This window comes from Nansenia antarctica (genome assembly GCF_963989245.1).
Source record: "Nansenia antarctica genome assembly, chromosome: 10".
Classification (NCBI taxonomy): domain Eukaryota; kingdom Metazoa; phylum Chordata; class Actinopteri; order Argentiniformes; family Microstomatidae; genus Nansenia; species Nansenia antarctica.
The window spans coordinates 15,372,589-15,382,588 of record NC_137680.1 but is presented as its reverse complement, the minus strand read 5'-3'; the positions used below and the strand labels follow the sequence as shown (position 1 = coordinate 15,382,588).

The window sequence follows — 10,000 nt, the reverse complement described above, 5'->3', positions numbered from 1 at the left end:
ACAAATCAATAAAAAATTATAAGCTGAAATGTGTAGAGTGCTAATGCGTTCTCCCCCATTGCTATGACACTCCTACAATTTGTTCAAATGCAAGCCTTCAACAAGTCACTCAATAGGTTGAATTGAGTCCATCTGAGTACAAGGATAATAGTTTGGTTCGGTGTCAGTTTTTGTGACAGCCTAATCCACACAGTGTGTATTTGATTCCTAGGCAAATCAGAAACCCTATAAAAACAAAGACATTCATTCCAAACTCACATGAACTATTATCCTTGCACTCAGATGGACTTGGTTCAAATCATTGAGTGACTTGTTGAAGACATTTTGCATTTGAATTCAACTTATTGTTTTTGCATGAGCTAATATTTGGAGTGTCATAGCAAAGGTGATGAATACTTTCCTTGACTTGACTCAAGACATTTTAGTTTGTCATTTTTAAAGGTCCACTATGTAACATTCAACCGTTCTAAAAGCTTCCTAATTGTTGTAATTGTTGTTTAATCGGTAGCGATCAGAGAATGAGCAAATATTTTGTTTACAAACGTTTTGGTCTGAAAATGTTTTCTAAAATGGATGTTGTTGTTTGGAACTTCAAACTGAACAGACAGACAGACAGACAGACAGACAAAACAGACAGACAGAGCAGAGTACTTAATCTTTCCCTTCAGGAGAGGAATCCTAGCACATAGCTGAGGCCCAGTCACCTGTGTTGGCCCAACTCTGAGGCTCTCCTCTCACGTCACGCCCCATTAGCACACAAGGCTGACGCAGGGTGGGTGTGCCCCTTCAAACAGGGGATGTGTGTGTGTGTGTGTGTGTGTGAGAGAGAGAGAGAGACTTGGCACAACCCCTCGCTGAAGCCATTAACTGAAATATGGCCTTTCCTATTAGGTGTTTTGATCTCTCTTTCACCGTCTCTCTCTCTCCCTCTGTCTCTCTCTCTTTCTCTCTCCCTCTCTCTCTCCCTCTGTCTCTCTCTCTCTCTCCCTCTCTCTCTCCCTCTGTCTCTCTCTCTTTTTCTCTCTGTTTGTTTAGGGCATTAGAGGGGAAGTATTGGAGTCATCACCCTCCTCTTCTTGCCACAGAGAAACCCTTTCACTGTGTGTGTGTGTGTGTGTGCGCGTGTGCGTGCGTGCGTGCGTGCGTGCGTGTGTGTGTGTGTGTGTGTGTGTGTGTGTGCGTGCGCGCGCGTGCGTGCGTGCGTGCGTGCGTGCGCGTGTGTGTATATGAGTTTAAGTTGTCTGGTTAATGTTGTTAATCCTGCTGTCCGCACCTTTCATGGCGATGTTTGAGAGCATGTGTTTTTCGGAGCATAGGTGTGTGTGTGGGGGTCTGGGCAGTCTGGTCAGTGTTGGGAATACTGTTTCCTGTCCTGTCCCCACCTCTGGTGTGTGTGTGTGTGTGTGTGTGTGGGGGGACGTCTCTGTGTTTCTAACTGTGTTGCTATTTCTGTCCACGCAGGTGCGGGGGTGACCACCACTGTGACGTTCTCGGCCTTCCTGAACGGCCAGTATCCACCAGCGGACCTGACTGGAGATGTGGCAGTGTCCTACAGCTCTCCCACAGGTACACACACACACACACACACACACACACACACACACACGCAGGCTCACACACACACACACACACACACACACACACACACACACACACACACGGACCATGACTTATGTCCGTAACCTCTCTGAAACCTGGATGTTTCCCCTACATCTCTGACTCATGCCTTTCCTCCTCTTTCTTCTGTTTCCCATTGGTTGATTCCAACTGGGAAACTCTGAATTCTAGTAACAAGTTTCCCAGTCGTAAAGTTACCTCCTGAATGCAGCATTATAGCAAAAAAGTCAAAAAAAGAAAAGCAACAGTACAGACATCTATTTGTGACATCACTACCATCTAACTGGCTGTCGCAGCTCTGTGATTGGTCAGTAATGGCTCTCGCGAGGCCAGACATTTTCTCCCCCCTGAGACATCCGGTAAACCCATCTTCCGTTGGAGATGAGTTCTGCTGGGAAGGTTTCCCTTCCCTTCTCCACATTGCGGTGGTGGTGGTGACAGTAATGGTTTGTAGAGAAAGCAAATACATGTAATGAAACCAAAGGAACTTATAGCTGACCAAATCATAATGACGAAAGCATTTTTCGAACCCTGTTCCCGTTCGGAGCCCGACCATCGTGATTCCGTCACGATCCGTTCGAAGAAGTAACTGACTGAAAAGTAGAGATGATGTCATACCAAAGCCTGAAGAACGAGGCTGGTCAGTAAGAGACCTGACTGACTGTGGCAGCACTCGGACCTTCTCTGTAACAGAAGTGACATCTGCCTAGCAGCATTGAATGCCGTCTTCCATGTCACTCACGTCTATATAAAACAGTACTGACAATACTGGACCGCAGACCAGATGACCCACATCAGCACCCTTATTCTCACAAAACCAAACCATGGGTAGCGCCATAGGATACCTACATTTGAAGGTGTAACAGTTTGGCCTGGAACAGAACAGCCACTCCGCCTGTAACAGGTTGATCTGTAACAGCTCTGACAGTTCTGGGTAAAAGCATTGACAGCTGATGGTAACAGGACTGACATCTGGCTCTATAAGCTCTGTACCCTTTCAGAAAACCACAGAGAAGGATGGAATGATCCGCCAAGGCATCTGGTTCCAAGCGCTATGCATTTCTGGAAGACATTAGTCTCCTCCGCTCTAACCGACGAAAACCAGTCTTTTATTTGAATTAAAATGTCATGGGCTTTTTATGATTATTATTATTATATCACTCCGTTCAAAACGGCGCAGACCGGAAAAAAAAGTGGCATTTGTGCTATTGTTTCCCTTGGATGGTGTCTGCGTTGGCCGGCCCCATCCTTGGTGGAAAGGTTCCCTGAAAGCACATTAAATGTGAAATGGCTTGGAAATATCAGGGCGTTTTTTTTTTTTTTTAAACATTTTTTATTGTGATGCTAAAAATAGTGGGGGTGGAAAAAAGACAGGAAAGGACAGGAGTCTGGGGTTTTTCACGGAGCCTGGAGGCTGACCATGGCTGACCTGGTGTTTTGGCGGGGTGTTGGAGCGTTAGATCACAGGTAGGGCTCACTTCGCACTCGCATCACCATACAATGGGTTGTTTAATAGAGAGAGAGTGAGCGGGGGGGGGGGGATAGGCTCCGTTATAGTGAATGGAGTGGAGAAAGAGAAGCTTCACACACACACACACGCACACACACACACACACACACACACACACATGTATACTTGCGCTCATAGATACTCTCTCAAGCACACACACACACACACACACACACACACACACACACACACACACACACACACTCACACTCACACACTAACCCTAACCCTGTCTACACGCTTGTCATTCTGTGTGTGTCTGTGTCTGTGTCTGTGTCTGTGTCTGTGTCTGTGTGTGTGTGTGTGTGTGTGTCTGTGTGTGTCTGTGTGTGTCTGTGTGTGTGTGTGTCTGTGTGTGTGTGTGTGTGTGTGTGTCTGTGTGTGTGTGTGTGTGTGTGTGTGTGTGTGCATGTGCGTGTGTGTGTGCACGCGCGCATGTGTGTGTGTGTGTGTGTCAACCCTCTGGCTGGGTGTTAGAGCAGTGTTAATCTTCATTAACACTTGCCTCTCCTCTCCTCTCCTTTCCTCTGAATACCTAGCTGGTATTGTAGGAATGCAGTCATCTCTCTCCCTCTCTCTTTCCCCCCTCTCTCTTTCCCCCCTCCGCCCCCCTACTCCTCTACCCAGGGGCAATAATCACACTTTCCAACCCCCCATGCTCCTGTCCTCTGTCAAAGCCCGACAAAGAGATTGACAGTAATACTCTCCTCCAAGTCCTCTCATTGAAGTTACTGTAGTGGACTCTGACGTTCTCAAGTTCTTCAAAGGGATTTCAAGTTAAGTACCTAGTGCACTATCCCCTCATCAGGCACTAGAGGTGCCCTGCCAAGTCCTCACTCCTCAACATCTCCAACAGGTTGACAGTTAACCCTAACCCTCTTTGGTGTGTGTGTGTGTGTGTGTGTGTGTGTTTGTGTCACATGTGCGTTAACTGAACTATTCATGGTATTTTTGTTTGTGTATCCGTGAGTGTGCATTTGTCTGTTTCTGTGTGTGTATCTCTGTGTATGCGTTCTGCACCATTTGACCTGTGCAATCGTCATCCAGAGGTTTGCATTCAACGCTAAGATAATGCACCTCACACTCCCCCCCCCCCCCCCCCTCTCTCTCCTCCACTCCCACTCTCACACCCACTGTAACTGAGCCCAGCAGAGAGAAAGAGAGAGCAGAGAGAGAAAGAGAGAGCAGAGAGCAGTGAGAGAAAGAGAGAGCAGAGAGAGAGAGAGCAGAGAGAGAGCAGAGAGCAGAGAGAGAGAGAGAGAGAGAGCAGAGAGAGAGGGGGAAGCATGGTTTTCATCAGCGTTAACAAAGCGTGAAATACACAAGCACAGCACTGGGCTCTAACTCCACTGCTCAATCTGGCCCTCATTGGCTCAGTGTGTGTGGAGCTGAATGGCTTTCATTGACTGCCTGAGGAATGAGTGTCAAATCTGCTGATGAATGGAAACCAAGTTGGTCCTGGCCCGCCATTGGCTGCGAAAGGAATCAGCCTCGGATTAATTTAATCACAATCATAATCGGTTAGTATGGGCAAAATCTCAAAAGTCTGTCTTTGATTCCTCACATTTCTCTCTCCTTGCTCATTGGTGTAGAAGGTCTGAGGTTCCTCCCTTTGGACCTTCTCCTCCAATTCTCCGCCAGGAATTGAGGGAAGACTTTTGAGATTTGGCTCGTGCCAGTCTGTCAGTCATCAGTCAAAGTTCATCTGTCCATCATGGACTGCTAGAGGGATCAGTGTCAGATGTCCCAAGTGAATATGGCTTTCATTGCCTGGGATCCGGATCAGATGAATGAATGTGCTTCATTGACTGCTTAAGGAATCATTGTCACGTGAATCGAATCAAAAGGGAATCTGGCCTTCATTGACGGTTACATAAATGGGATCAAAGTTGTCGTTATAGAACACTTCAGGCAATCTGCTGCTCGTTGACTTCTGTAGAGGTCTAATAAGAGATGAACCACATAGTGTTTTCCTGCGTGTGCGTGTGCGTGTGCGTGTGTGTGTGTAAGATACCCTGCCCCACCAACGCTATCACCTGGGTATCAAGCCCCCCCCCCCCCCCCCCCGTCTCCCTCTCCTGCAACTTGAGCTGGATAAATAGCCATCTGAGAGGAGAGGGAGAGATGAGAGAAACGAGGGAGGGAGGGGAGAGGTTGGGTGGGGGAAGGAGAGAGGATGGATGGGGAACGGGGGGAGATGAGTGGAGGAAGGAAGGGAGAGAAGAGAGAGTGGGAGGAAAGGGAAGGGAGTGGGTAAACAAGGGGGGGTAAACAAGAGAACGAGTGACCGGGGAGAGACACGAGAGGAGAGAGAGAGAGAAAAAAGGGGGGATAAAACAGGAATGGATGACGGCGTGGGTGTACAAGTATGTGAGTGGCGATGTGGATATGCAGTAGCCCAAACCCAAACCAGACCAGACCAGACCAGACCAGACCAGACCAGACCAGACCAGACCAGACCAGACCAAACCAAACCAAACCAAACCAAACCAAACCAAACCAAACCAAACCAGGCCTTCTAAAGTGACATGTGACATGTTTCCATTTCTCCCTCTCCACGGCTGGCCCTCATGACAGCGCTGAACCCTACAGGTGAGTGTTCTAGTCGTACTGCAGTAGTGTTGTAGTCGTGCTGTAGTACTGGGCTGTGTCTAGTTTAGCCTCGGGTAATGCTCTGAGACACACAGGAAGAGTCCACAGCCTCAGTGTTTAGGTTCCCCGATGACACGATAATTAGACATGCACGCACTCACACACGCACTCACACACACACTCACACAGACACGCACTTACATATGCACTCACACACGCACACACGCACTCACACACACACACTCACACACACGCACTCACACACACACTCACACAGACACGCACTTACACATGCACTCACTCACTCACATACACACTCACACACGCACTCACACACACACTCACACAGACACGCACTCACACACACACTCACACACACACACACGCACTCACGCACTCACACACGCACGCACTCACACACGCACTCACACACGCACTCACACACGAACGCACACACACACACACACACACACATTAATAGTGGTGTGCCTAGTTCGCCTCTAGCGAGTCTGTGTTTTGTTTTTGTATGTGCGTGTGTGTGTGTGTGTGTGTGTGCGCACGTGTGCGAGTGTGTGTGTGTGTGTGTGCGTGCTTTGATGCAGTATAGTATATCCCCCAAATGTGCAGTGTCCTCCGAGACCTCAGAGGACCCCCTCTACACACACACCACATCCACACACACACACACACACACACACACAGCACACAGACACATATCACTGCGTCAATGACATCATTGCAGCTGCACTAAGAACTTGATCCCTTACGGTCGCCTTGCAGTCAAATAAACACAGTGGTCGGAGAGACGAAGAGGATGTCAGACTAGACACAACGCGCGCACACACACACACACACACACACACACACACACACACACACACACACACACACACACACACACACACACACACACACACACACACACCTATGAGATATCACTATATCACTATGTCCTAGTGATGACTAGTGATGAGATGAGTCATCTGAAGTTGATGGTAACACTGTCACATGGAGGAAGTGTGAAATGTTGAAAAGCAACAACAGTAGACCAACGTCACGCGATACAGTATAGCCCTGTACTGCTCAGCATAGCATTAGCAACACTTACGCTGGGGGTGTTGATTCCCACTGGGAACATATTTACAAAGTACTCACTGTACTGTACTATAAGTTGCTTTAGGTAAAAGTGTCTGTTAAATAGCATAGCTATATGTGTACCCAAACATAATGGGAAGTTAAGTGACAAGCAAAAAAACTGTCCCACAGATCTGGAACACTCTCCAGGAGGTAGGTATGCATCATAGACCACCATCCGCAGAATACGTAACCAGCCAAACTACAGACGCTTCACTGAAAGCGGCAAACCACTTGTTATCCTCGAAAAGGATGGTCAGGTTACAGTTTGCTAAAAAGTACCTAAAAAGCCTGCAGAGGTCTGAAAAACGATATTGTGGAAAGATAAGATAAGATAAATATTATGATGGACCAGAGTGATTGCAAGAGGAAAATTAGGAGAAAAAAGAATCTGCCCAAGATTCACAGCATTCTACCTCGTCTGTGAAACAGGTGCAGGGATGTTAGGTTTGGCACGTATAACTGCCACTAGAACTTGGATGGTGCTACATTATACAGTAAAAGAAGTGACCTAAAACATACTGCCATAGCAACTAGGGAGTTTTTCATGGCCAAAAAGTGGAAAGTTCTTGACTGGCCAAGTCAATCTTCAGATTTAAATCCAATTGAACATGAATTTCCTGGTGGTAATATTTTAATCACAAAGACCTCAAAAAGTTGGCGGCTCCAGTAACTATCTTACAGTATACAGGTTGTGTACTGTATACAGTATACAAATTGACCCCATAGTGAGGTCAGGTGTGTAGGATGTAATGTTAACCAACAGGGGGCAGTGATGACAGCACAGATGAATTACTCTCTCACACAGACACACACACACACACAAACTCACACACACACACACACACACACACACACACACACACACACACACACACACACACACACACACACACACACACACCCCTGGCAGGTAAATCACAGTGGTGGTGGAGGTCGTAACTCTACCTTGGCAGCCTGGGAATACACACAAGGGCTGTCTGAGATGCTGTGTGGAAGAGGTGGGGACCAGGTTAGATTTACAGGCAGGGCGTCCCCTCTTCATACTACACACACACACACACACACACACACACACACACACACACACACACAGGTTTGTCTTTAGAGAGTGCCGACTAGTCAACGGCGGCTGTGAACTTGAGATGGAAAAATGTTTCCCTTCGTACTTTCCTGACTCTCAGACTCTCTCTCTCTCTCTCTCTCTCTCTCTCTCTCTCTCTCTCTCTCTCTCTCTCTCTCTCTCTCTCTCTCTCTCTCTCTTCTAGTGTTCACTCCCTTTCACTTACTCCTTCTCCTCCAATAGCCCCCCCCCCCCTCTCTCTCTCTCTCTCTCTCTCTCAAGCACTCCCTGTTTTCTCCTCCCCATCTCCCTTTATCCCAATTGATCAGACCCCTTCATGAACAGCCCAGTCATTTATTTCTGCCACAATCGGTTGGTTGAACACCTCTGAAGAACATTTAACAAACATTCTCTCTACGATCCTGTTTTTGGCTGTAGTTTGACAGTGGTCCGAAAAAAACGCCATTGGGTCGTTGAGTCCCTGCCCGCCACAAACCGAATAGAACCCCAATAAAGAGATAGACATTTACACAGATAATGTAGGAGAGAGAGAGAGAGAAAGAGAAAAAAACTGAAAAAGATGAACAGAATAGAGGGAACAGAGAGAGTGAGAAAACAAATGATGAACGAACAGAGAGAGAGAGAGAGAGAGAGAGAGAGAGAGAGAGAGAGAGAGAGAGAGAGAGAGAGAGAGAGAGAGAGCGCGAGGTCGTGGACTGTAGTAGAGAGGAACACCCTGCCTCCTGGTCCCCGGGGTGGTGATTTTCCCTCTATTATGTTAGCGGTTGCTGCTACATGAGCCGAGGCGATGTAAAGCCCTTGTACAGTACATGGCTTAGGTTACCTGGCCAGACATAACAGGAAAGGATTAGCCTCGCGCCGGCTAGCCCCAATACTGTAGCACAAAGGGCCTGCGTTTGCCGAGCCTAGTTCGGTTCGCGATCTACTAGCTACTGTTGTTTTCTAGAGAGTTCTCTTTCTTTTCTAGAAGACCCCCCCCCCCCCCTCTCTCTCTCTTTCTAGATGATCCATCTCTCTTGTTCTAGACCTGTCCTTTTCTAGAGACTTCTCTCTCTCTTTCGAGACTTCGTTTCCCCTCCTCTCTTTTGCTACAGTTTTCTCTCTTTCTGTCTCTTGGACACTCTCACATTTGTTCTTGATCACTCTCTTTTACTCTCTTATTCTCATTCTCTTGCTCAGTTGTTTTTTATTTTCCCACTCTGTCTTTTGCACTCTTGCCGTTTCTCTCTCGCCCTCGCTCATATGTTCACTTGTTCTGCTTTCACCCTCCGGCTGTTTCTCTAGCTCTTCCACTTTTTTCGCTTGAATTTTCCCCTCTCTCTCTCTCTCTCTCTCTCTCTCTCTCTCTCTCTCTCTCTCTCTCTCTCTCTCTCTCTCTCTCCATCACTCTCTCACTCCGCCAAAAAGAAAGAGAAAAGGAAAAAGGGAATTACCCTTAAGCAGTCTCCCCTCTCCCTCTCCTCCCGACTGTTATTCCAGCCAACAGTCTGGCAAGCTCAGCGTTGTTTAGCCAACCCAGGAAGAGTTATGGTTGGCCACCTCGGCCCTTAATCCACCCCAGTGCTGTTTTAGCAGCTCCGTCAACCCCAAAGATTCTCCAAAAACATCCCACGCTCTGTCATTGGAGATGTTTGTGTTGAGTCTCGCTCACACATGGCCCGGCAAAGCCGTGAATATGCATGACATTATGTTAATCATGTCAGTAAAGTTGATTTTCGTAAAGTGTTTTGAGAGCAAAGTTATCGTAGAAGGGGATTTTTTAATCAGAGGTCATTTACCGTTGGGAGAATTATTTAGATTTAAAGCAGACACCGTTGTTGAGGGAACTGGAATGGTTTTGAAAAGGGGATATTTTCTCAGGCAAACCCTTTTCGCACTACTGAGGCGAACCCGAGTGAAGGCGAGACTGGGGCCATGTTCAGAATCACCCCCTTGCTCCTTTGCCCGAGAGCAGCGATCCACAGTCCTGGTCCTCGAGAGCCGCAGTGGGTCCTGGTTTTCATCCCAGCCTCATGCGACAGTATCACATCTGGTTGGACCAATCAGCTGATCTTCAAAACCTT

The 10,000-nt window shown here is 47.5% G+C and overlaps 1 protein-coding gene across 1 annotated transcript in view; it reads left to right on the top strand.

Annotated features, from left to right (window-relative positions):
• Nucleotides 1-10,000, top strand: part of bbs9 (Bardet-Biedl syndrome 9) — a gene marked incomplete at both ends in the record, with an annotated part of 160,634 nt that overhangs the window by 36,551 nt on the left and 114,083 nt on the right. The window contains 2 exons of the mRNA XM_080541005.1: nucleotides 1,462-1,566; nucleotides 5,705-5,719. Of these exons, the coding sequence (XP_080397131.1) occupies nucleotides 1,462-1,566; nucleotides 5,705-5,719 (120 nt within the window). The remainder of the gene's footprint in view (nucleotides 1-1,461; nucleotides 1,567-5,704; nucleotides 5,720-10,000) is intronic.